Source organism: Poromitra crassiceps (assembly GCF_964638095.1).
Source record: "Poromitra crassiceps genome assembly, chromosome: 9".
NCBI lineage: Eukaryota > Metazoa > Chordata > Actinopteri > Beryciformes > Melamphaidae > Poromitra > Poromitra crassiceps.
The window spans coordinates 48,181,027-48,208,355 of NC_139630.1; the positions used below are offsets into that span (position 1 = coordinate 48,181,027).

The 27,329-nt window shown below is 44.4% G+C and overlaps 1 protein-coding gene across 1 annotated transcript in view; it reads left to right on the plus strand.

Moving 5' to 3' along the window:
- adgb (androglobin) overlaps positions 1-25,674 on the plus strand; it is a gene marked incomplete at both ends in the record, with an annotated part of 75,375 nt that extends 49,701 nt beyond the window's left edge. The window contains 12 exons of the mRNA XM_083643028.1: positions 2,777-2,908; positions 3,332-3,482; positions 3,940-4,127; positions 4,337-4,503; positions 9,990-10,153; positions 13,146-13,257; positions 17,631-17,803; positions 18,405-18,560; positions 19,132-19,204; positions 19,324-19,438; positions 25,047-25,230; positions 25,480-25,674. Coding sequence (XP_083499154.1) covers positions 2,777-2,908; positions 3,332-3,482; positions 3,940-4,127; positions 4,337-4,503; positions 9,990-10,153; positions 13,146-13,257; positions 17,631-17,803; positions 18,405-18,560; positions 19,132-19,204; positions 19,324-19,438; positions 25,047-25,230; positions 25,480-25,674 — 1,810 coding nt within the window. The remainder of the gene's footprint in view (positions 1-2,776; positions 2,909-3,331; positions 3,483-3,939; positions 4,128-4,336; positions 4,504-9,989; positions 10,154-13,145; positions 13,258-17,630; positions 17,804-18,404; positions 18,561-19,131; positions 19,205-19,323; positions 19,439-25,046; positions 25,231-25,479) is intronic.
- Positions 25,675-27,329: the final 1,655 nt, after the last annotated feature.

A 27,329-nucleotide genomic window follows, 5' to 3' on the forward strand; every position in this document is an offset into this window, starting at 1 on the left:
GAATTTAAGAATGTGTGGGAACTGGGAACCATGTATAATGGCACCAAATGCTATCGCTGGAATGCATTTCAGCTAGGTTATATACAGTAGGTCACGGTGCCCAATAGGTAGATTGTGATCTACCGGTAGATCTCGGGCCATCAGTAGCTTGCCAAAGAAATCCAAAATGTATTATTTTTTAATATTTTATTTTTAATGCACAAACTAAATCCCACTCATACTGTATAGCTAACTCAGTAGCTACCGTATTTAACATGATAACATTAAATAAATAATATAATAATGTTAAAATGTGCTAAATATGTATTTGGGGGGACAAGGGGAAAAGAAGTAGCTCGTGACTAGTTGTAGCTATCATCCTAAAAAGGTTTGGGCACTGCACGCCACCCGTGCAGTAGGTATATTATGGACGAATCAGCGTGACATCACAACCCCCCGGAAATGCGGAACCCCGCCGCAGTTAACTAGTACTGTATGAGTTGTGCCAAACAAACGTTATTATCTCAAAAACTATCCATCACATCGCTTATATTTTGACATTCTGAGAGGGCAGGAGTAGCTCAAGTCTGATGTATAATGCATGTCGTGTTAAAGTTGTGAGAACTGTTGCAGTTTTTAAAATGAAGTGAATTTAGTAAACAGCACAGCCGACTAGAGTGAGACACTCAAGGCTGGCTCCGTAGGGTGCCCATTATAAAGTTACCCCCAGTAAGCCGTTTGTTTACCAACACTGATCCCTCGTATACTGTGTATTGGTCTTATTGATCTATTGATCTTCAGACTTGGTCAAATGCCTGTGATTTTTGAAAATGGTGTTAGATTGCTTTGTATTGGTTTTTTTGCAGGCAGCAATAGGCAGTTATGTGCATGTGTGGCCAGGCAAAATGAACCCAGTGTTGGTTTTAGTGATTGCCTTGGTAGTGAGGTTCCTGCAGGCAGCACGGTCTGAAGGCATGGATTCACCCTGACACTAATCAATACACAATCATGCTTTGAGATGCACATCCATAATCAATAACTCCATCAACAAGGCTGGTTTGCTCCTCTCAACAGGGGGCAAAAAACAATAATAAAACATACTGCTAGAATCTTTCCAATAGCAATCCCCAACAACTCTGAGCTTGACATGCTGCAGTGGATTTCCCAGCTGATCAGTGGCTCTCCTTCAGGCCTTAATGTGCTGTTGGTCAAGTTGTGTGGTTAAATATGGGTTAAAAAGTATTTTATTTGAGAATGTTTAGGGAGCTCAATATCGCCACCTACAATGACTTGAGTCAAGTATGAAGGAATTGAAGTATTACTGAGGCAAAAATAACAGTTTCTCATTGATGGATATTACTAGTCTCGGTTTCCAGACGTTTGGTGAGCAGCGCCACCTAACCACCAAACGTCTGGGAATTTCATTGTCAAAATCTGTCTCTTCGAGCCCAGCGAGAATGGCCGGCAGCAGACACGCCTACATTAATTATTAGAATTTTATTTGGTAGCGGCAATGCAATGTTTCATAGTTCCAATATAGAGCAAGACACTGATGTGCTGCAAAGAGAGTTTATACCTGTTGTTAGTAGTAGTAATAGTTTTTCCTACCCGGAAGTGGTCCGCTTGCTACTGTGAAGTCATCAGCAGGCTCTGTAACGTTAGCCTCGGGAGTCGGGCTTATCGCTGGGGGAAAGACCTCTAGCCGCCGGGGCCGGATGAAACACGTCCTATTAACAGGTTATGTTTGTTTCTAAGTGATTAATATGTTTCTCCGCAAATGCGGCGATGTTTTGCAAGACACCGGTTCTGCATGAGCGTCACTGCCCCCAGAAAGCAGGCCCGCCCACAACACTCATGATTGGTTCTCCGATGCAAGGCTTCCAACAGCACCACCTAACGTTATGAAAAGATTTAAATAATAATATTCTCAGTCTTAAAGTCGAACTGAACCTGTTTGTCACGTGCATAATGAGTCCGTTTCAGACTAAAAACATAGTTTGTCTAAGATGACAGGTTGAGAGGCGGGTCATAGTATCATGTCGATGATTTTATTTGACAATTCTGGGGACTGGATTGGGCTTTGGCCAATCCTGGCGTGTTCCGCCTCCAAATCGAGTGGGATTCAGTGTGTTGTGGCGCTTCCCTCGGGAAAGAAATTAGATTGTTGTGATTTTGTTTGCATACATTATTAAATAGGTGCACTGCATACCCAGGTATTTGAACTAAAAGAAAGGAAAAGTCATTTTTGGGTTCAGCTCAACTTTAAGGTAGTGAAACGGATTAAGACTGAGAGCTGAGTCTTGGATATTACTGGCAGTTCCACACACAGACACAGAGTAGAATAGACCTGGGTGTTGAAGACAATGTGGTGGTAAATGACCTATTCCAGTGGTTCTCAAATTGTTTCACATGAAGGACGCCTAAACTGACAAAGGACCCCCATTTGATAGGATTTTGTCCCACGGTCCCCCATATGATAATAAGATCGATGCTTTAGATGTTTTATTACAGAAAGTGTATAAAACCCATGACCCAAATAGTCATTGTGTTCATTATGAATGGAATTATAGAGGCATACGTTTAGTTAGAGGGTCTCACTTAAAGTGGCAGTGTGTTTGCATGTACAGTATCTGCGGTTCAGGTAGAGAGACCAAGGCGGTAAGAACAGGTGTTGGTCAAAGAAATGTCAGTGTTGTGAGTCAATATTCCCTCCTCTCACTCCATTGTCCTGATTATACTGACCCCTCATCCCTGTCTCTCTCTCCTGCTCTCTTCTGCTATGCTTCCTGGCACACAGGTGTATCCTCAGCCACTCTGAGAAGACAGCAGAGCTCTACCCCTGTCAGCAGGATGAGAGCACCAGGATCACCTTCGCTGATTACTCTGTCCCCCTCCCGGACACAGCCATCTCGTGGCTGTTGGTCTTTAGGTTAGGACACACAGGCACAGGTGGTAGCTGAGAGGTTAGAGAATTAGCCTTGTCACTGGAAGGCTGCCGGTTTGAATCTCCAGACCGGCATGGGCAATCTGGGGGAATAAATTTAATCAGCAACGTTCCTCCCTCAACAAATACTGTCGAGTTGACCTTGAACGAGGCACTTAGCCCTCAGCTCCTCCAGTGAAGCTGCTCAGTGGAAAAACAGGTGAAAACTGTGGATGTGCTGGGCAGCGCCAAGGTGTGTAAAAGTGCCTACCTGTATGGATGTGAAGCATTAAAAGTGAAAGTTCATATTCATATTCAGGATTTCAACAAAAACAGGGGATCCGATCAGAACAACGTTAATTTGATCAGATTTTGTAAATTGTAACTATTGACTTGGTTACCCCATTGTCTTTTTTTTTGTGTGCGAAGAGAGGTGTTCCTGGTTCCTAAGGAGATGCTGCTGGTAGCAAAGGTCTACTCTCCAGCCCCTTGTCTGCTCCACATCATAAACAACGACACAGGAGAGGAGCTGTGCAGAGTCTTCAACAAAGTAGCCCCTCATGTCTTTGAACCCAATAAGGTCTGTTTGTGCTGTAAATCCTTGTACTGCAAAGTCTCAGGTCCTTGGCATTCTGAGCGTGTATTTCTTTGTAACTTATTTGCATATTGCCAGATTTCTAATCACCATGATAAAGTGCCCCACTTTAGGAATGCCTCCTGCATTATCTTATCAGAAGCTAGATACAAGCTTGTCATGAATGATGCATGTGTCAGCTCAACATAAGGAGAGGGAGTGTCCTTTTCCTCCCTGACAAATAATATGTCATCAATGCCAGCCAATCAGGGCTGGTGTAATAAGTTGCTATGTAGATGAGGTATTCCCAACATTAGACATGAAATAAATTCTGAAGAGTGCAGTAAAACAAATTAAATGATGTTTGCTGTGATTCCCCTCTTGCATCTGTCCAACACACCTCCCTCTGTAAGTAAAGAGCTCTTGACATCATGTGTAAATCTCTGTGCCTCCCTCATTGCAGCTTGGCTACACCTTTGCAGCAGAGGCGTTCACACCTGAAACTCCCCTCGTTGGTACGAAGTGGAGGATGCGCCTGATTGGCTCAAGGGAACCTCTGCCACAACTGGCCCTTGAGACGCCACTCAGCAACTTCTCAGTGAAGGAATTCCGGGATTATTACATTCCCAATGACAAAAACATAATATGTCGGTAAGACAGAGGATTGTGAGGCAGTTGATTCATCATGAATGATTTACATGTTCCTCTATGGGAAAATTCTACGACACGTCGCTTTTGAAACCCTTTCAACCCCCTTTAGATAAAGTAAAAAATGCATGGTGGTCAAGCTAAAAAACTGAAAGGTAGTTTGAGAGCCTAATGATGATACTCCAAGAACAACTGTTGGAAAATTTCCACAGCTACTCCGTCAAGGTGACAGCGGACCACCTGGGAACAGTCCAGTTCCAGACATCCAAGCCAGACGTAATGATCTGTCTGTCCATCCTGGACCATGAGAAGGAGGTGGCTCGCAACACCGGGAAGGGCCACGTGGTCATTCCTGTGTTCCGCTTCCAGTCCAACAGAGGTGAGTCGTCCGCTGGTTTGGGGCGTAAGGGATGAAGCACACACACCCACCTGGCAGAAGATGTATTAAGATTGGGCGCCACACTCCGTCGGGTTCTCGGCAGCACACTCCCCAAGCTTGAAGTCGATCGGATGAACGGTTCTTGAGATAAACCGCTTTGTGTGTTGCCAGAGCAGCATCGCACACATCCCGCCCTTCTACTGTGACGGGCTTGTTCTGGTCGCGTCATGCGAAACGGGAGTGGTTTGTTTCACGTCTTGGCTGGAAATGCTGTGGGATCCATAATAATGCCTCACGGACACATGGATAAAGCAGGGCAAATTTGCTCTACCACCACTGTGGCCAGTTCTATGAAATATAAGATTGAGAAGAGCTTGGTTGATTATACATTAAGTAATATTGCTTTAACTATCTGCCGTGGGAGGCATAATCATAATCATAATCTGCCCGACAGTGGAACTAAAGCACTAGAGACAAAAACCTGCCTCTCAATCTGTCTTTAGTCTGTCTTTCAGTTCAAGCTCGTGTCGTGCTCGTAAGAAAAGGAAAGCTTGGTGACCATTCTCATCCTTTCTCGGGTATAAAGGCTAAATAGTCCAGGCAAAGTAACTCATTTTGGAACCAAAAAACAAACTAATTGTAAAAGAATTTTTTGCAGCTTAGATCATTTCTATGAGGTGTCCAGAACAACATACTAAAAGTCCTAAGAAATCCTAGTTGAGGAAATATGTTTAATTCTCATCAATCCAAGATGTGTGCCAGTAAGGCCAGACAACAATACACCCCAATGGGGCTATATTCTTCCTTTACTCCTATCAAAATAAAACTTTATACAATGAAAGTATCCATGAAAAGTAAAAAATTTTGTATTACAAGTTTCTTTGAAAATGAATTTGAATATGCAAATGAGCTATACACTAATCGAATATAGGCTACCCAAAATATACCCGCATAGGAGTAAAGGAAAAAATGAAGCCTATCACAATCAAACCTCACACAGTGAAAGTATACATGAAAAGGAACTTTTTTGTTTTACAAGTTTCTTGGAAAAATCTATTTTAAATATGCAAATGAGCTCAACACTAGGCCTAATTGACTTGTCCAATAAGCCATAAAGTCACAAGTAAAACAGGGGCCAAATAACTAACACATTCATGTCTATTCAGTAAGTTAACCTATGCATAAACAAGATAAATTTGAAGTCACTTGCCACACTTACCTGGGTCACTTGCCACAAAAAGACTTATATTGACCTTAAGAATTGATTGCACAATCTTGCCTCCAGTTGCTTTCTAATTTTTTTTTTTTTTTTTTTGCGAACAAGCCTAACCAGATAGAAATGTTTAGTTAGAAAGGAGTTGGTGGGAGGTACGGTGGTGCAGTGGTAAGCACTATCACCTCACAGCTCGAAGGTCGTGGGTTCGATTCCCACCTGGGACGATGTGAACGCTGAAGGAATGCGTGCCCGTCCGCATGTCCTCGAGTGCCCACCGCCCGGGTGGGGTCGTCAAAAGGGCCTTTCTGTGTGGAGTTTGCATGTTCTCCCCGTGCCTCCCGGGGGTTTCCTTCATATAGGAACCCCCTTCACAAAAACATACAATATCCTGGTTGCTAATGTGGTTCCTCCTCTGGTCGTTAAGGGCGCCTGTTCAGAGGGAGGGGAACTGGTTGGAATAGCGTGAACCTCCCACGTGCTATGTCCTACCAGTGAAGCTTCCTCTGTCAGGTGAAAAGAAGCGGCTGGCTGACTGCCCATGTCTCGGAGGAAGCATGGAGCCAGTCTCGGCTCTCCCCAGATTGGCAGAGGATGGAGTAGCAACCAGGATTGAGAAATCAAGTGAGCACTAATGGGGGATAAAATGGGATAAAAAAAATCGGGAAAAAAAAAAAAAAGAAAGGAGTTGGTAACTTAAAATGTTCCGATTGGGTTTCTAGCCTAGATATTGCTGTTGCTAGCTTCTCATAACACTGCAAAGCTACTTTACAAACGGTGGAAGTCTGATGTGTGGCCCGCCTGGTCTGAAATACTTGCTTACTACAAAAACAGAAGCAGTTTTGGTGTCTGGCAAAATTATTTAAAGAGCTGGAATGTCTGGAAAGTGTGTCTATCTGGTTTTTCATCTGTCTTCTGTGTGAGAGTGAATCGTTTAGTTGGTAAGAATGACTTCTGCCTGTTATCTCGTAATCTTACCAACAATACCAATTATTTGTAAATCTACCAGGCCAAAATGTAATCTCACCACGTTACTAATGACTAAGATGGCTATTCTGACTTTCTGTCATGTCATTAGGTTAGGCTTGTTCGCAAATAAAAAATAATAATTTAGAAAGCAACTGGAGACAAGATTGTGCAATCAATTCTTAAGGTCAATATAAGTCTTTTTGTGGCAAGTGACCCAGGTAAGTGTGGCAAGTGACTTCAAATTTATCTTGTTTATGCATAGGTTAACTTAAAAAAAACTCTCGTAACGGGACAAGCCCGTCTTTTATTGTCACACGAACACCATAATACATGCATGCGGCCACAACACACTCATGCTGACGTGAAAAGTGTCCTCTGCATTTAACCCATCCAGGCATGTCCTTTCCTCCGAGGGGCAGGCCAGGAGCAGTGGTCGCTTTCTCGTACAGCGCCCGGGGACCAACTTCGGATGTTGTCGTCACTGGTCGGATGACGATGACGATCTGATCTTCTGCATGTTTTTAATGGGGGGGTTATATACGGAGGAACCCCCTGGGGGAGCACGGGGAGAACATGCAAACTCCACACAGAGAGAAAGGCCCTTACGACGAGATACCCCACCTGGGCAGTAGGCACTGAAGATATGGGGGCAGCGTTGCCAGACGTACGATAATTATCGTATTTGTACGATAATTTCAACCTCTGTACGATGTACGATCAATAATCCCAAAATCCCCCAAATGTACGATCATTTCATCATTTTGTGACAGTCGAATCCTACGTCTATCACTCTATCTGTTTATATAATAATCTCTTCAGACAACATATTTGCAGCCAATGTGTCCGTGAGGCACGTGATGTGAACGTGAGTCATGATTGGTTGGGAGGGGAAAGGAAATAGAAACCGGCACGGCCGCGCACAACCTGAAAACCATCAACACAGACAGTCACAGTAGGTGCGCGTCACAGAGCAGAATGCGGGAAGATACGGGGCGAGTCTTGTAAACTATCAAATAAAACATAAAGAAAACGAAGCGTGCTGCTGACCAAGAGGAATGTGACGACAGGGGAGAGCCGAGAGGGGAGCCGCGCCTGGACAGCCAAAAAGTAAACACAGAAAACAAATGTACCGGACTGAATGGGAAAGCAACGCAAATCACTGGCTGGCTCAAAGCTGTTGCAGGGTGTTTTGTTGTTGTTGCAACGCAGGCTGAGATCACAGTGTTGAAAAATCATGCCAAACCCCCAAAGTAGCCTGTGATCAGTCGCAGCCCCTCCGACATAGGCGCGCCGAAGGCGCGCCGCGCTGGGGAGGGGGCGTACGATAATTTCACTCCAAAAACGATAATTTTGACCCTCTGGTACGATAATTCAACATTTGCCATCTGGCAACACTGTATGGAGGGGAACACAACCACAGCGCCCACAGTGTCCCAGGCGAGAATCGAACTCAGGACCTTCTGACTGTGAGGCGACAGCTCTACCACTGAGGCACCGTACTTACTAAATAGACATGAATGTGTTAGTTATTTGGCCCCTGTTTTACTTGTGACTTTATGGCTTATTGGACAAGTCAATTAGGCCTAGTGTTGAGCTCATTTGCATATTTAAAATAGATTTTTCCAAGAAACTTGTAAAACAAAAAAGTTCCTTTTCATGTATACTTTCACTGTGTGAGGTTTGATTGTGATAGGCTTCATTTTTTCCTTTACTCCTATGCGGGTATATTTTGGGTAGCCTATATTCTTTTTTTTTTTTATTTTTTTTTTATTTCACCTTTATTTATACAGGGATATCTCTTGAGAGCAAGCTCTCATTTTCAAGAGAGCCCTGGTACAGAGGAACACATACACAAGGTTTCAAGTTACAGACAGACAATCAAAACAACATTAAGAATAGGTGAAAAGCCCACTTTCAAGTAAAACAAGAGCACCCATTATGTGGGAGACCTTCTAAAAGAGTTTTAAAGGAAACAAGAGGGATCAATGCTTCTATTTTCAGAGTGTCCTGAAGTCTATTCCAACTGTTGGGGGCATAGAAAGCAAAAGCACTCTTTCCTTGTTCAGTCCTCACACGTGGGATAGATAGTCTAATACAGGACTGTGAGCGAGTTTGATAACCTCCACTGTTATGAATGAGAAGTGAGGACAAATATGCCGGGAGTTTCCCAATTAAAGCTTTGTAAATAAATAAAAGACAGTGTTTTTCTCTACGAGCCATTAGGGAGGACCAGCCCACCTTTTCGTACAAAGTACAATGGTGTGTAAGAAAAGCCTCGCCTGTGATAAAACGCAGAGCACTGTGATAAACAGCATCGAGGGACTTCAAAATGGAAGATGAGGCATGCATGTATACAACATCACCATAATCAAAAACCGACATTATTAATGTCGTCACTGGTCGGATGACGATGACGATCTGATCTTCTGCATGTTTTTAATGGGGGGGTTATACACTATTCGATTAGTGTATAGCTCATTTGCATATTCAAATTCATTTTCAAAGAAACTTGTAATACAAAAAATGTTACTTTTCATGGATACTTTCATTGTATAAAGTTTTATTTTGATAGGAGTAAAGGAAAAAAATAGCCCCATTGGGGTGTATTGTTGTCTGGCCTTACTGGCACACATCTTGGATTGATGAGAATTAAACATATTTCCTCAACTAGGATTTCTTAGGACTTTTAGTATGTTGTTCTGGACACCTCATAGAAATGATCTAAGCTGCAAAAAATTATTTTACAATTAGTTTGTCGTAAAACGCTACTTTGCCTGGACTAAAAGGCCTAAACATGGTCGTCCGTCCGCCTCGAATTGGAGCCGTCTCGCCGTCTGCCGGCGCCAGCTAGCCCTACATGCTCGGACGCCACTACGCCCTCCCTCCCTCCCTCCTGTGGAAGCTCCGTGTGAAAATGGCGGAGATTGTGTGCCAGGCAGTCTGAATGAAATTGAATGTAACGTTCCCAATTCTATGTATTAAATTCTAAAAAATGACCCTCAACATTTGGGAAGGCTAAGCCACACAACTAGTTCGTTATAATCTAACATCATGCTTTGAAATGCGACTTTACGACGATAAGCCAGGGCAACGGCCAATCACAACTCTCCTGCAGCTGAAGTCACGCACGTATCGTCGCCGTGAAGTCACATTTTCGAGCAGCCCCCGTCAGCCGACGGGGCCCCCTCCCCGTAGGACGGCGCTCCACCCGCCGTCATACGGGGAGGGCGGGGCGAGGCTCTGAGGGATGACCATGTTTAGGCCTTTAATTTAACATCCTGTGTGTGTATCTTGCCGGTTACAGACCCTGCCTGCACAGCCCAAAGTGCTGAGGAGAACCAGAAGGGATCCCCCACCCAGGACAAGGGGGTCAAGGCGACAGACGCTACCCAACAAGGAGGAGAGGAGGTCACAGACCAGAACCAGCCTCCCACAGAGACTATGGTATCACTGACAACTGACAGTGTTATCTGTGCCAACACAATCATGCATCACTCTTTTCCTCTCCCTCTTGCTTTCTTATTCCCAGTCTACATATTTATTTCTCACTGACAGACACTCATACTCTCCTGCACAGGAGCGTGCACGCACACAGACTAAAGATACTCTCCTGCACAGGAGCGTGCACGCACACAGACTAAAGATACTCTCCTGCACAGGAGCGTGCACACACAGACTAAAGATACTCTCCTGCACAGGAGCGTGCACGCACACAGACTAAATTTACTCTCCTGCACACGAGCGTGCACGCACACAGACTAAAGATACTCTCCTGCACAGGAGCGTGCACGCACACAGACTAAAGATACTCTCCTGCACAGGAGCGTGCACACACACAGACTAAAGATACTCTCCTGCACAGGAGCGTGCACACACACAGACTAAAGATACTCTCCTGCACAGGAGCGTGCACACACACAGACTAAAGATACTCTCATGCACAGGAGCGTGCACACACACAGACTAAAGATACTCTCCTGCACAGGAGCGTGCACACACACAGACTAAAGATACTCTCATGCACAGGAGCGTGCACACACACAGACTAAAGATAGTCTCCTGCACAGGAGCGTGCACACACAGACTAAAGATACTCTCCTGCACACGAGCGTGCACGCACACAGACTAAAGATACTCTCCTGCACAGGAGCGTGCACGCACACAGACTAAAGATACTCTCCTGCACAGGAGCGTGCACACACACAGACTAAAGATACTCTCCTGCACAGGAGCGTGCACACACACAGACTAAAGATAGTCTCCTGCACAGGAGCGTGCACACACACAGACTAAAGATACTCTCATGCACAGGAGCGTGCACACACACAGACTAAAGATACTCTCCTGCACAGGAGCGTGCACGCACACAGACTAAAGATACTCTCCTGCACAGGAGCGTGCACGCACACAGACTAAAGATACTCTCATGCACAGGAGCGTGCACACACACAGACTAAAGATAGTCTCCTGCACAGGAGCGTGCACACACACAGACTAAAGATACTCTCATGCACACGAGCGTGCACGCACACAGACTAAAGATACTCTCCTGCACACTGCACAGGAGCGTGCACGCACACAGACTAAAGATACTCTCCTGCACAGGAGCGTGCACACATACAGACTAAAGATAGTCTCCTGCACAGGAGCGTGCACACACACAGACTAAAGATAGTCTCCTGCACAGGAGCGTGCACACAAACAGACTAAAGATACTCTCCTGCACACGAGCGTGCACGCACACAGACTAAAGATACTCTCCTGCACACGAGCATGCACACACACAGGCTGAATATGTACAAGAGGGGAACAGCAAAGAACTAAAGGGGTGGTGTTGTTTTTATTGTGTCTTATCAGCGCTTGTCAGGGAGCCAGTGATTTGTACATGATTTATGAGTGCTCACCCTGCAGACCTCCCCCCTCAGTCCTATTGTCGTACACACACACACACACACACACACACACACACACACACACACACACACACACACACACACACTTTTACCCATGTTACCGTGTACACAAGTCCATAAAATTGTTCAAATCAATTAAGGTTTATTTGTTTTGCCGTAATGATGGAGGTGAATGTCATTTACAGTATACACCTGGACACGACCCATAATTTTAGCAGCTGGGTAACTGCTTACACCACATAAGTAAGCGTGATTAATTTGTCATTCACTGCAGTTGATTGAGCCTGTTACCAACATGGTCGTTTTTTCTAAATAAAGTAAATCATGGCAGGGTTATCTGTTATTGGTCACACCCATACCATGTTAGTAATACTAGCCTCTTCAGCACTGTTCATATGTTTGAGAATGCAGAAGATACAGTAAGTAAACAGTTGTGTGGTGACACCATCAGTCGTAATGAGACAGATCATGTGGGATGCCATAGATCAGCAGGAGCCCAGAATGAAGAAGTATTAGCTGTGTTGGAGCACAGGGCCAATGATCAAGGCACTGCAGGAGCACACAACATATATCAGACAGTACCTCAATGGCAGTGACTGGTGCTGTACATGCATGTCCCTACAGTACACTGTCATCTTTTGAAGCATAAACATACACCTGCACACAAGAAGAACAAACCGATCCAAATGGACACTTACCAGTGTCTCTGAGTTTTATTTTATCCATAGAGAGGTATGGTTGTGGGAGGAATACATAACAATACAATAAAAATTGCTCTCTGAAAAATAATCTATTTGGTTATATTATAGAAATAAACAGGTTAAAAGGTTCCTGCATTATGTAACGGTAGCCAGCAGGTAGTACTGTGCAGTGAGTAAAACTCACTCCCCGAGACCTCGAGAGACGCTCTAGCGACAGATGCTAGAGCCCATGGCTTTTAGCCTCCATGCTAGAGCTTCCGCCTCCCATGCCGTACATCCCAAGTTGGATTCCCAGCTGCGGGGGTCTATCTAAAAGCACACTGTGTCTCTTGCTCTCTAGTGGTTTGGATCTCAATGTGAATTGAGTTGAAACTCTGTATGAATCGTGCAGTGTGAGCATTGACTGTATATTGAAGTGTGATGGAGCATGTGGGAGTTAGCACCCCTGATATACTCTTGGCTAACAAGCCCGCTGCCTCTCCCTCCCTGTGTGCCAACTGCAAAGCCTCTGCTTCTGTCAAGGAGGGTAGAGAACAGCCAAAAAGACAATTTGCAGTTGCTCTGTCTCGGTCTCTCTCCATGGACAATCACCACATCCACATGTTCATGTAATCTGGCATGTGTGTGTCTTTGAGTGTATTTTTTTGTTGATGCTAATTTATATGTCTTGTCCTATGCCTATGTCTTTCTCTGCTGCCAAGGTTTTCACACATCTTGAGCAATACCGTTTTGTACATTGTAGTTTGCATTCTGTGTGTTATCTGTCTATCTCTGTGTGTTTCTACTCGGTGTAATTTCTATGCGTGTGTTGTGATGCAGTGGGTGCTACTTTGCTGTGTTTCACAGGGTCATAAATACATGGTGCAGGCAGAGGTGCTTCATAAGAGCTGGTCTCTGGATGGATCTGAGCTGGCCTTTGTCCATATGCTCAGAGACTTGGAGAAGAACGAATCGAAAGGTACATATTTAACTCTAGGATCTTATGACTGGAGTCATATTTTGCTGCACTTGAAAACATGAAAAATGTGTATTCTCTGATCATCCAAATATTTGGTTCAATAACACAAATCTTAATCTTAACATCCAATTGAATTCCAGTGTTATCAGCCGATATTTCTTGTATACTTGGTTCAAAAATCCCCAAATATCCCTAGTATATTGCATCTGGGATTAAATTTTTGTATTATTGCATTTCAAAAGGGTTCTGCATTTGGGCCCTAAGTTCTGAATAGTTTTTCTAATATGCCATCAATATTTGTTTTTGCTAAGCTGATTCTTTCTGCAGCATGTTGAACTGTGCCAGCTCTTCAGCAGGCAGTGTCAGGGGCCAAGGCAGACGCTGTTTGTTCTTGGCTTCCGCTCGCCAGCGGCCCATAATCACAAGCCTAATGAGAGCCAAATGAATACAGCTGCTACAGCAGATCACACTGTGTGATTTCTTGTGCCCACTGGTCATTGGCTGAGGCAGTCTCTGTCTCCGCCTCTGCTTTGCTGCCTTTTATCATGCTACACAAATTGGAACGATTGAAAAATCAGGGCTTTGAAATTTCCCAAAAGCTTCTTAAAAATTCTAAGGGGGTGAATTAATTGCAGCATGAGTGAGTCAGTGTGGATGTTGTGAAAGAGGTGCTGCCTGGGTGACAAATCTGCATGATTGCCTGAAGAGAGAGGCCAGCCTGTTGTCATTAGAATTCTCATTGTCTTTTCTCTGTCGCTCCTGACAATAGTCCCTCTATTTACCCATTCAGTTAGCATGGCGGGAAGCATATTGTGCGCGTACGTCTCTAGAGGAAGACAAACCCTTGTTGATGCATTTACTGTTAGAGGAATGGCCATGTGTGATTTTCTTTTTCAATATTTTATTTTGCAATTTTTCAGAACATGAAAAACTAAACCAGGCTCAGACACAGAAAAAGAAAAAAGCATACAGTACATAATCATCAACATTCCAATGTTACAACGTGGTGCTACCAGCCGCGTAAGGTGCTTATGTGCTTGTAAGAGATGTTGTGCATGGGATCCCACGCAAGGGGTCCATGAGAAATCAGCTGGGCTTTTAACCTCGTCCAAGTAGGCCAGAAACGTGTCCCAGATAGTTGAACATTTCTTAATTGAGAACCTGTCCGTCAGCAACAGCTGAAAAGAAGGTGGAGAGGGGAACTTCCACACCTTCAGAATGAGTCTTTTATCGAAAGTCGTCCCCTGCGTCAGAGACTGTTGCACAGCCGTAGGGAGGAGCAGAGAGGATTCCGAGCAGCCAAAGATGGCGAGTTCTGCCTCCGGCTGAAGGGTTATTTTATAGGCCTTAAGTACCAATCAAATATTTTGGCCCAGAATCCGGATAGTGAAGCACAAAACCAAAAGGCATGGGACAGTGTACCCCCTAACACCTGACACCTATCACATAATGGCGAGACAGAAGGGTAGAAGATCCTGTGGAACCTATGCTTGGAAAAATGAAGATGTGAGTGACTTTAAATTGGATCAGCTGGTGTCTGCTGTTAATTGAGCAGAGTTGGACCGCAGACAGACTCCTGTCCCGTATAATTTTAGACAAATCAACACCAAGTTCCTCATCAAGTTCCTCATCAACACCTCTCCAATCCTCTCAGTGGGGGCCCTGATGCAGCCGCCAAACAGACACAAAGAATCTAGAAATAAGATGCCTGGAGTGAGGGGGCTTTAACAAAACATTTTTAAAAAGCGTGTTCATTTGGGAGAACATCAAAGTCACAAATCTTGGATCGAGCATAATCTGTAATTTGCAGGTATCTGTTAAAGTGTGTTTGGGGCAACCCAAACTTTCTCTTCAGAAGATCAAAGGATGCAAATTGACCATCAATGTACAGGTCTCTGATCGAAACCAGCCCCTTCTCACTCCAGGCATGGTAGGTTCTGTCTGACCGTGAGGGCAAAAAAGAGTGATTAAAACAAATTGGTGTATGAACATAAACAGCTGGTAGACTCAAAACGCTACTAACCTGGCTCAGGATTCTGACAATGGCCATGTGTGATTGTTTGTTACTGCTTAAATATGCTGTGTGTAAGTCTGTTCGTCTATATGAGTCTGTGTTTGTGGGTGTGGGCGGGGGTGTCTGCAAGCATCTTTTTCATCCTCGTATGCTTGTGTGTGTGTGTGTGTGTGTGTGTGTGTGTGTGTGTGTGCGTGTGTGCGTGCGCGCGCACACACACATGCGTGTCTGTGTAGGCCAATGTCCACACAGTCCTGCTCTGCTTTTGCGATAAGCTGGAGAAAGTGGGTCAGTGGGAAGTCAAATGAAGTTGGCTCTTGCCCCCCGGTGCCCTGGGAAATATCTCGGCAGGAAAGTGAATTAATTTCGCCCAGTTTAACTGTGTCTCAGCGGTGAGGCTGTGTCCTTGATCATGCTCCCTACATGCTACATGGAGACACACACTCCATATGATCATGCTCCCTACATGCTACATGGAGACACACGCTCCATATGCCATGCCAAGCTTTGAAGCCTCTTAACAAGCTGCTGTTTGCAGCAGAAACACTATGGAGAGAGAGCCAAAGTGAACCATCACTTCCTGGTTTTCTCCCTGTACCAGTGTGTGAAAAATATGAATGGTTGTGAACGGAGAGATAACGTTACTTTTTTATCCCATTTGAATTGTGCCATGGGATACACATGTAAAATTTTGTCAATTTAAACGATAACTATGCATGTCAAGAAAGTCGCAGTTTGTGGTAAATCTGTGGCACTATAAGTTATAAATCAGAAAGACTATGCACAACCAGTTGCGTAAGTGATATCTCTCAGCAGGCCATTGTTGTTGATGGTGTGACGTATAATGTGCGACACGAGATTAAGTTGATTGACAAAACTAAACCTTACGTTTCAGTTTCAGCACAAACTGCGACTTTCTTGACATGCATAGTTATCTTTTAAATAGACAAAATTTAACATGTGTACCCCGTGGCACAATTCAAACGGGATAAAAAAGTAACGTTATCTCTCCATTCACAACCATTCATATTTTCCACACGCTGGTACAGGGAGAAAACCAGGAAGTGATGGTTCACTTTGGCTCTCTAATGCACGTTTCCTGCATTCACATTTCCACTCTGCAGTTCCAGTATAAAGCCTAATAGAGTATATCCAGCTGCCTCAGTCAGCCGTCAGCAGTACAGCTGTACACATAGCTGCACTAGTGCTTTTCACTCCCTTGCCAACCTTCTCCACATGTCTTGATGATAGAAGTCACTTGTAGTATCAGGAAAAAAATTGTTTTATGCTTGCGGTGAATTAAAGCATTTTTGATTTGATACATTGTATACATCTACAGGTTTGTCCAACTGAGATGAAAATCATTTTTGGACAAAAAGCTTAGCCAGAAATGACAACATCAACAACAACAACAACAACAATAATACTGATTAGTATTTAGATCCAATTTGAGCATTGAATTTCTGCATGACGTGTGATAAGAATAGCTCAATGAGCATTCAGCGTGCTTCCAAAATCCTTCAGGCAGAATGACAGGGTCTCAGCTAAATGATGGATTATCATGCCTCCATATCAGAGAAGTGGGACTCATAGTTGATGCTTCATCTACGACGTGGATTGGATTCATTTTATCTAGAAAGTGCAACAGTGCCATCTAGCACACGTGCTACAATACAACACACATTTGCCCACACAGTCACACACACTCTCTCTCTCGATCAGCTTTACTTGTACTCGCTAGAATATGAAGAGCTAATTTATGGCTGAATTGGTCAAATTTCATTTTGAAATTGAATGCATACAATTTCACATGGTGTGAACAAAATAATTGCTTTAACCCTTCACACTGTAATGAAAACTCCCGTGAAACAGTTAGGCAAAGAAGTGATGATCTTGCACAAGTTCTCCATTGTTAATACAGGATTGGAATGTTTTTATAATTGTCACTACATGTCTGCCTGTACTCCACCATGATAATAATGAAATAATAATGATATAATAATGATATAATACTGATATGAAGTGAGATTTACAAAGTGTGCATACTGTACGCTTTCTAGAATAAAGGGAGAATCTCTTAGCGGACGCTGGGACAAACACAACCACTTGGTACTTTTTACCATCCGTATGGCCATATGACAAACCGACTTTGGCTGCCTCAGATAGCCATCATTTTGTCAAGTACATTCATGTAGAAAACACAAATGGTTGTCAAAGAGTGAGTTTTTTGTGTGTTGTATTTGCAGCACATTAATTAAAGCCATTACAATTTTGTCAGCATTTTATAATTGAAGGCACACCAGAAAGAGTGGATGACAATAACAAAAGTTAACCCATAACCAATGTATGTGAAAAGTAGGAGTGGACAAGGATGATGAACTGACCCATTCAGCCAGTGCGGAGACCCCAAGCCATGATGGACGCAAGTCTGCCATCCCCAAATCCACCCGCAAAGGCAAAGGTGATAAGGAGAAGCCAGGCTCCAAACCTGGCTCCAAACCTGGTTCCAAACCTGGCTCCAGGCAGGAAACGGTAATACAACAGTAATTAACAGTACCCCTCATGTACCAAGATGTCCTGTCTGTGTGTATACTGTATATTACCAACATTTGCTTTCATCATACAGTATAATCTTGTGCTTTATCATTCTCAGAATAATGGTCTTGGTTTAGTAGTCACAGCCACAGCTGCTTGATAAATCTCTGATCCATGTATAATTGCTTTTCATTCTCTGCTGCTCTGCACGTCAAACGCTAAACACAATGAAATTTGAAAGGCAGATTTTCAGAATAGTGCACCTCTTCGATACATTTCCATTTTGAATGTTTTTCCTGCAATGGCGGCGTGAGACAGCGGTAGAGGAGGTCATGATCTCTGAATATATGAACTATAAATTATCTATTACTTACAGTAGTGATGAGACAGCTGAACACAACACATGTACCAGACTGTCTGAGCTGCTCACTGAAAGAGACATACTCATAATCCTGTGGTACCATGACCTTCATCTGAGACGTGTGTGTGTGTGTGTGTGTGTGTGTGTGTGTGTGTGTGTGTGTGTGTGTGTGTGTGTGTGTGTGTGCATGCACATAAGATTGAATGTAAAGTGTGTGTGCTTCTTTGGTGTGTGCAGAGTCTGGACCTGACCAAACCTAACTGGACATTGCGTGTGGTCGGTGAGCAGAGCAAAGCAGAGAACATGGAGGTGAAGAAGGACACTGAGAGAATGGACAAGATCAAGGCCCTGAAGCAGGCCTGGGAAATGGCTGAGCCGGGCCGCTCTGTCAAGGTAACAGTACAGACATACAGAGTGTGCTGTAACAATACATACTGTATACAGAGTGTGCTGTAACAATACATTATGTATACAGTGTGTGCTGTAACAATACATACTGTATACAGAGTGTGCTGTAACAATACATACTGTATACAGAGTGTGCTGTAACAATACATACTGTATACAGAGTGTGCTGTAACAATACATACTGTATACAGAGTGTGCTGTAACAATACATACTGTATACAGAGTGTGCTGTAACAATACATACTGTATACAGAGTGTGCTGGCACATTGGTTTCATTGCCTGGGTTCAGACCTTTGAATCGGCCCACTCCACGGAGTTGAGTTTGGCTGTAACGAGTGTAACGAGTTGACAATTCAGTCTGATAACAGGCTAATTGGTTTCGCTGTATACTGCAGTGAATGCTGTTATTGTGACTATTGTGATTAGCAACCTGTTAAGATGACATATCTATCTATCTATCTCTCTCTCTCTCTCTCTCTATATATATATATATATATATATATATATATATATATATATATACATACAAACACACACTGTTTTTAGGCCTTGCAGTCTCGTCAGAAGTTTCTCAATAAAGTCCAACATGGAGCGAGTGGTGACATATCCAACGAAGACACGGAGAGCAGTGAGCCTGCTACACACACACATACACACACACACACACACACACACACATTCATAGGCTAGGCTTCGTTAGTTTGTCTTATAGGGTAACGAGGCCTTTTCTGATTGGCTCTTTTGCAGCTGCTTCCAAACTTTCTCCTGGCACATCTATCAGTCCGTCCAGTCAAGAGTTAACTCTCATCCAGCCCAATCCCTCACAGCCACATGTTCCCATGGACTACACTCCCCTCATCAGGTTTGTTCTCTCTCTCTCTCTCTCTCTCTCTCTCTCTCCTGCTATTTCCATCTCTCTTTGTTGGGACTCTATATCATGGTATAGAGAGAGACCACATGCCAAGCCAACAGGGGATCCATGAAGAGCAGGTCACCGCACCACCATGTGTCACCACATCACCATGTGGCCACATTCAAACGTTTACTTTCAGACTTCAGTCGTTGGGTTGAGGTCTGTATTCTTGTCATGTACTGTAGTTTACATTATTCCACTGTAATAGACCTCGGTTCCACCTGTTCCATTGGGCAAACTCTCATGTCAGCTAGAAGGGGAGAACAATATTGTAAACACAGCCCAGACAGACTCATCATCCCACTTAGGGATGCAACGATTATTTTTTTTGATCCACGATTATAGTCTGAGAAAAAACCACGATTATCACGGTTTCACGATTATTGTTATGGACGTATAAAAATCACATGAGCATTCTCTAAATAGAGGTTTTATTGTATTTCTCCCACAATCTTAACAGTTGCTGCCTTCCGGAATACTAATGCACGATATGGATTTTTACAGCCGATAGTATAGGCCTACGCTAACCGATAAATATTCTCCTGGCCAATAACCGATACGATAAACATACTATGTTACTTTTTTCACATTTTTGTATTTAAAAAAATAAATTCTTAACCTGTATTTTATGCACACCTGGGATTAAAAAAAGAAGAAAGGGCAGATGTAGTGAGCAAAGATGGATGATTTAATATTCCATGGCTCTGACCTAATCAAATCTAACTGACATCACTATTGTGAACATAAAACAAACAACATTTCTGATATAATATGATTGTATTAGTAAAGTGTATCACTCAATATTCAATACAAAAAATATTTTATTATTACTTTATAGAAGCGAAAGCCTATAGCTGCTTAGTCTGCAGAAAAAAACACAAAAGGCATAGTAACTTAGACTCTTATTGGCATGTTACTGGCAACTAAATGTGCCGTCTGAAATGAATTTTGCATTGGGGTCAGTTCTATTGAAGTGATGATGGGGCAGGCATGGAAAGCCTCACTATAAGCCATCATGTGTCGTTTCACTTTTTACTGGAAAATGCTCCCTCTGGATTAAAGAAAGGACACTCTGTGGTGTTGACTGGTGTTTGTTATGTAAATGTGCGCATTTGTTTTCCTTGTCTCAGTCAGATCATGACTGCCAAGCAGCTAGCTACGTTAGCTTCACGTTATTAGGCCTACATGTAACGTTAGCGGGTTGCTTTTGGAGTTGACACAAACCCTTGATGTTTCTTTTCATGTAAAGCATGAGGTTCTCTATGGTTTAGGCCAGCGCTGGGAGCATGAAGTGCTTTAAATGCGGGGATGTTTGGTCACAACGAGCTTGAGGAACTATGTACGCCAGGCCATGGCCAGCTAGCTAACATTAGCCACAACAGCTAACGTTAACGTCAATGACTGTATGTTAACGCTAAACAAATCCGCTGCCTCTTCCCCACGTTTGGCTTAACGTAACACCAGCTCAGACTTTCCCATAATCTCAGAAACCTTGCGGGACATGTATTGCAACATTTATGTTGGGCTGGCATCCATGGCTAGGCTACAGACTAGCTACTACTGGGAGACATGGCAGCTGCCTGTGTTTGGTGCCTCCGCTAAATAGTCCGTGCGGAAACGAAGCGAGAGAGACAGGTTCCTCTCCTTCCAGCGCCGTCTGCGCCGCATGGGAGTTTAAACTGACGGACTGTTGTGAAACAAAACACTCGGTGTAGCGGAGCCTTTGCGGTTATATAACCGTGACGTTTTAAATCGTGGTTAATAGTCAAACCGGTTAACCCCTGCATCCCTAATCCCACTGTATTTGTCTCTGTCTTAAAGTCCTGTGGGCAGTGTGCAGTATACAGTCTGCTTGTCTCTGTCTTAAAGTCCTGTGGGCAGTGTGCAGTATACAGTCTGCTTGTCTCTGTCTTAAAGTCCTGTGGGCAGTGTGCAGTGTACAGTCTGCATGTCTCTGTCTTAAGGTCCTGTGGGCAGTGTGCAGTCTACAGTCTGCATGTCTCTGTCTTAAGGTCCTGTGGGCAGTGTGCAGTCTACAGTCTGCTTGTCTCTGTCTTAAAGTCCTGTGTGCAGTCTACAGTCTGCTTGTCTCTGTCTTAAAGTCCTGTGGGCAGTGTGCAGTGTACAGTCTGCTTGTCTCTGTCTTAAAGTCTTGTGGGCAGTGGGCAGTACTGTATATAGTCTGCTTGTCTCTGTCTTAAAGTCCTGTGGGCAGTGTGCAGTCTACAGTCTGCTTGTCTCTGTCTTAAAGTCGTGTGGGCAGTGTGCAGTCTACAGTCTGCTTGTCTCTGTCTTAAAGTCTTGTGGGCAGTGGGCAGTACTGTATATAGTCTGCTTGTCTCTGTCTTAAAGTCCTGTGGGCAGTGTGCAGTGTACAGTCTGCTTGTCTCTGTCTTAAAGCCATGTGGGCAGTGTGCAGTATACAGTCTGCTTGTCTCTGTCTTAAAGTCCTGTGGGCAGTGTGCAGTGTACAGTCTGCTTGTCTCTGTCTTAAAGCCATGTGGGCAGTGTGCAGTGTACAGTCTGCTTGTCTCTGTCTTAAAGCCATGTGTGCAGTGTACAGTCTGCTTGTCTCTGTCTTAAAGTCCTGTGGGCAGTGTGCAGTGTACAGTCTGCTTGTCTCTGTCTTAAAGTCCTGTGGGCAGTGTGCAGTATACAGTCTGCTTGTCTCTGTCTTAAAGTCTTGTGGGCAGTGTGCAGTGTACAGTCTGCTTGTCTCTGTCTTAAGGTCCTGTGGGCAGTGTGCAGTGTACAGTCTGCTTGTCTCTGTCTTAAAGTCCTGTGGGCAGTGTGCAGTCTACAGTCTGCTTGTCTCTGTCTTAAAGTCCTGTGGGCAGTGTGCAGTGTACAGTCTGCTTGTCTCTGTCTTAAAGTCTTGTGGGCAGTGTGCAGTGTACAGTCTGCTTGTCTCTGTCTTAAAGTCCTGTGGGCAGTGTGCAGTGTACAGTCTGCTTGTCTCTGTCTTAAAGTCCTGTGGGCAGTGTGCAGTGTACAGTCTGCTTGTCTCTGTCTTAAAGTCCTGTGGGCAGTGTGCAGTGTACAGTCTGCTTGTCTCTGTCTTAAAGTCCTGTGGGCAGTGTGCAGTGTACAGTCTGCTTGTCTCTGTCTTAAAGTCCTGTGGGCAGTGTGCAGTCTACAGTCTGCTAGTCTAATGCCATTGTCATATCACTCCGCTCTAGCCTTGCGAGCTGGAATTCAGGCCTGATTCTACAAAAGACGAGGGGAGGAAGGGTGGCAGTATGTGAAGTGATTGTGTGTGTGTGTGTGTGTGTGTGTGTGTGTGTGTGTGTGTGTGTGTGTGTGTGTGTGTGTGTGTGTGTGTGTGTGTGTGGAGTTGTGTGTATGCGTGTTTGTCTATACAGTATGTGTACATGCCAGCGCCTCTCCTAATCTATCCTTGTCAGCTGATTGGTTCATGTAGTACCTGCAGGACATTGCTGACTTCCTGTGTTCTTGGCCTCTGTGCTCAGTGCTGTGAACAGCAGTGTTATAAGGCTAGGCTACACACACTGCCCTAGCCTGGAAGGGTAACACATGGCTAACACAAGGCTAGGCTACACACACTGCCCTAGCCTGGAAGGGTAACACATGGCTAACACAAGGCTAGGCTACACACACTGCCCTAGCCTGGGTGAACCCAGCCTCCACGTGACCTGCTCTCAGACCTGTTCTTAGTCACCAGTCACTAGTCGCTAGTGACTGGGAACTGAGAGAGCAGGTCACGTGGGGGCTGGGTTTACCTAGGCTAACACTGCCCTGCCTGGAAGGGTAACACATGGCTAACACAAGGCTAGGCTACACACACTGCCCTGCCTGGAAGGGTAACACATGGCTAACACAAGGCTAGGCTACACACACTGCCCTGCCTGGAAGGGTAACACATGGCTAACACAAGGCTAGGCTACACACACTGCCCTGCCTGGAAGGGTAACACATGGACTCCACACAGCAATGGAAAAAGTAGGGCTATGTTTTTGGGGGAAGGGGGGGGTAAAAAAAACTAGAGGGCGCACACTTGTCCCCAGCAGTGTTGGGGTAACGCATTACAAAAGTAACATATTACATGTAATATATTGCTTTTAGCAGTAACTCAGTAATATAACTTGTTACCGATAGGATTTCAGTAATATTATACCAGTTACTTTGTCAGGTAACACAAGTTATCTCCCACTGTGCTTGTCCTCTCCCTCCCACCATCTCTCTCCTTCTATCCTCCCATGCCTCCCTCGCTCCCTCTGTCCGTCCCTCTCCATGATAAATGAGATGATATTTGGGTCTGTTAATTAGACAGCTATTTCAGGGACCCGATGAGCTCGCTGCACCAGCGGGAGGTGCCCCTCTCCTCACCCCTCCATCCTGTCATTGTGTGTGTGTGTGTGTGTGTGTGTGTGTGTGTGTGCGTGTGTGTGTGTGTGTGTGTGTGCGTGCGTGCGTGCGTGAAGGGGGGTGTGTGTGTTGGCGTGTATCAAGTTGGTGTGTGTGTCCGTTCAGCTGTTAATGGCTGCTGACACCGTGCCCTGCGATTCGGGCCAGGAGAGAGATCCCGAGGAACAGTCTATTAGGAGAGTTTGATTAGTCTGCAACATCTCTCTCTCTCTCTCTCTCTCTCTGTGTCTCTCGACCTCGACAGGCTGCCTCGTAGATACACGCTCACACACACACACGCGCTCTCACGCACAGCAGAAGAGGTCGTATGGGGTGATGTTCATTAACTCCATCAGCACCTCCACTGCCCTCGCCTCTTTATCCAGGTCCGCTTATAGGAAGGTAGGGAGCCATATTTAGCACGGTCTAATCTCTCTTTGAATTCCTCCCGGTGTGTATGCTTCTGGGAGGGCTACGGTCAGTTTTCACTCACTCACTCTCTTTCTACCTCTATTTCTGTATCTCCTTTACACAAACACACACACGCAGACAAATGCCATTTTAGTTATGAAGTCAATTCTTAACAGAGAAATGCCAAGACATGGTCTGGTGGTCACCGAAAACAAATTGGCATTTCAGATATCAATCTGAATGTACAACCTGGGATATCAGTTAAGGTGTGTGTATGTGTGTGTGTGTGTGTGTGTAGGGGGGGGGGGTGTGGGGGTGTGTGTAACTCCGTACACTGCGAGGGTATATATATATGCAGGAATGGGAAAATGGAATTTTATTGGATTATCATTTCCATCATTTCTCCTGCCTATCTCTGCATTAATCTGCCACGTTCCTATTTCTATTCATCTTCTCTCCGCCAACGCCTCGGTTGTCCCATCTCCCAACTGACCTGTAATCTTAGGTTTTTGCCGAGTCTCTAATCTCTAGGTAGGTTTGCTTTTGTTTGAGCTGATGTTTAAAATGTATTGTATGTTCAGAATATCCCCTTCGGCACATAGTCTTCTGTGTACTTGCCGGACTGCTTATACTTACGTATACATACACTATACTATACAAAGTTCTTACACAGACTACACTATGAATAAATGAATAAAATATCCCACATTCAAATTCGGGTTAGTGACAACTTTGCAGTAACCAGGTCTACAGAAGCTACCGTGATGTATAATGTATGTAGATGCCAAAGGGACTCTCCAGTGCTGAAGGACGCACAGATAGAGGAGGCCCAGCAGAGGGAGCGCTCAGAGAAGATCCAGGGCTTCCGGCTGCTCCGAGACACTGTGCTGGAGCACCGCCAACAGGAGGCACTAGACCGCAAGGAGCTGAAGAGACGGCAGCTGCAGATGTATGACGACTTGCAGGTCAGCCAAGGCCCAAAGATATATATATATATATATATATATATATATATATATATATATATATATATATGCAGTATATATGCAGTCGAGACGGGAATACTTGATGTCTACGACGATGTAGACATCAATAATAAGGAGTTTTTAATATGTGACTGAGATATAGTCTGACATATCTGGTGTTGAGCTTCCCTTGCTCCATGGTTTGACATCATTCTGTACCTTATCTCTGCATCCCTGTCTCCTTCCCAGGTGGCCTTGTGTCAGGAGCGTAAGAAAGCCCTAGCCGCTCGTGAGGCGTTCCAGAGCCGTCGGTTGGCGGCCGTGAAAAAGAAACATGAGGGAGAACAAGTTCTGGAAGAAGCCCAGCAGGCGGAGCTAGAGAAAACTGTTGCTGCCACCCAGCAGCCCACCAAACCAGCCAGGAGTGATGGCAAAAAGAAGTGACGCTCATAAACGTCCGCTCAAAGTTCTCCTAAAGCCGTCACCTCTCGTCTGAGAACTCCTGCCTGTTGGGGCATCCAGACTCTTATCACTACAGTATATAGTAGCATGTTCTGTCTGAAATAATATTTCAGTCAGGACCACTTTAGTCAGAAATAAAGCTTATATTGGTATTTGCAGAAGTTATATGATTGGAATTTGGAAACCCTCATGTGTTTACCCTGCCTTTTCGACACAAAATGAAAAGGGTATATTCAATGAAAAGATTGTTGGTACACCTGATTGAGAGGAGGGTGTGTCTATTGTTTCTGGATTTAATTAATACATCCTCTCCCCAATTATACTTACCTGTAGCCAATTTATCCCCATGCTGCCCTATTGGCCCCGGTCACTGCTCCACCCTCTGCCGATCTGGGAAGAGCCGAGACTAGTACCATGGTTCTTCCGACACATGCGCAGTAGCCAGCCGTTTCTTTTCACCTGACAGGGGGAGCTTCACCGGTAGGACGTAGCACGTGGGAGGATCACGCTATTCCCACCAGTTCCCTTCCACCCTGACCAGGCGCCCCGACCGACCAGAGGAGGTGCTAGTGCAGCGACCAGGACACGTACCCCCAATCCGGCTTCCCACCCTCAGGCACAGCCAATCGTGCCTGTATGGACGCCCGACCAAGCTGGAGGTAACACGTGGATACAAACCTGCGACCCTCATCTTGGTAGGCAGGGAATCTACCGCTACACTACAATCACTAATTGTCTAGTAATTGTCTTCCTATCGTTTCCTTTTAGATTATATGAAATATGAATTTTAAATGACAATGTCTGTACATGTCTTGTTATCCACAGACATGTAAAACCTCTAACTCTACCGTTGTAAGTTGTAAGTGCCATCTTACCTGCAATGTATGGCTTTGACTTTTAGCTGCCTGATTATATTTCACTTAACGTTTGCTTTCTTGAAGGTCACTGTATTGACTGTATGACTCAAGACATGCTGGGTACAGTACATCTAAGCCCCAACAAGCTGACTGATAATTGATGAATTGGTTGATTGATGTATTCTTGCTGATAGAAAGCTGTAGCGCTCCATACCTATAAGACCCACGTGATGTATGTTCCCAGCTGAAATAGATGAGATGACACGTACTTCCCAAGAAATGTCTTACGGCTAAAGTGAATATATCATTACATAGGTGGTGTCTTATATATAGAAACCTGCTGATCAGTCTGTTATGTCTTGTCAAATGAACGATATGGTAAAGTAAATGTAAAATTTATACTAGCTTTAGTGTTTGAGTGCATCCAGTTGGTCTCTGTCCACAGTGTCCAGTCAGCTGATCAGCTGAAGAATGGTCAGCTAAATTGGAAATGAAAGGGAGGAGGGTGCCATCTAGTGGCTGTGGACATTAATAAATTCTCATTATAATCCTCATCCAGAGGCCTCCACTGTGCTGCTGTTTTCAAGGTTGACAATAATGAATAGTTCAATTTTGTGCGGCTGCACCAAGGAAATTATCATTATGCTCAATGTGTGTGGGTGTGTGTATGTGTCTGTGAGATAGAGAGAAGAATTACTTGTGCCTGCTTGCAAGGAATACATTGACGCAGTCGCAGTGCAAGGTTATCCTGCAGTATAACCCCTTGTTGATAAGAAGCCT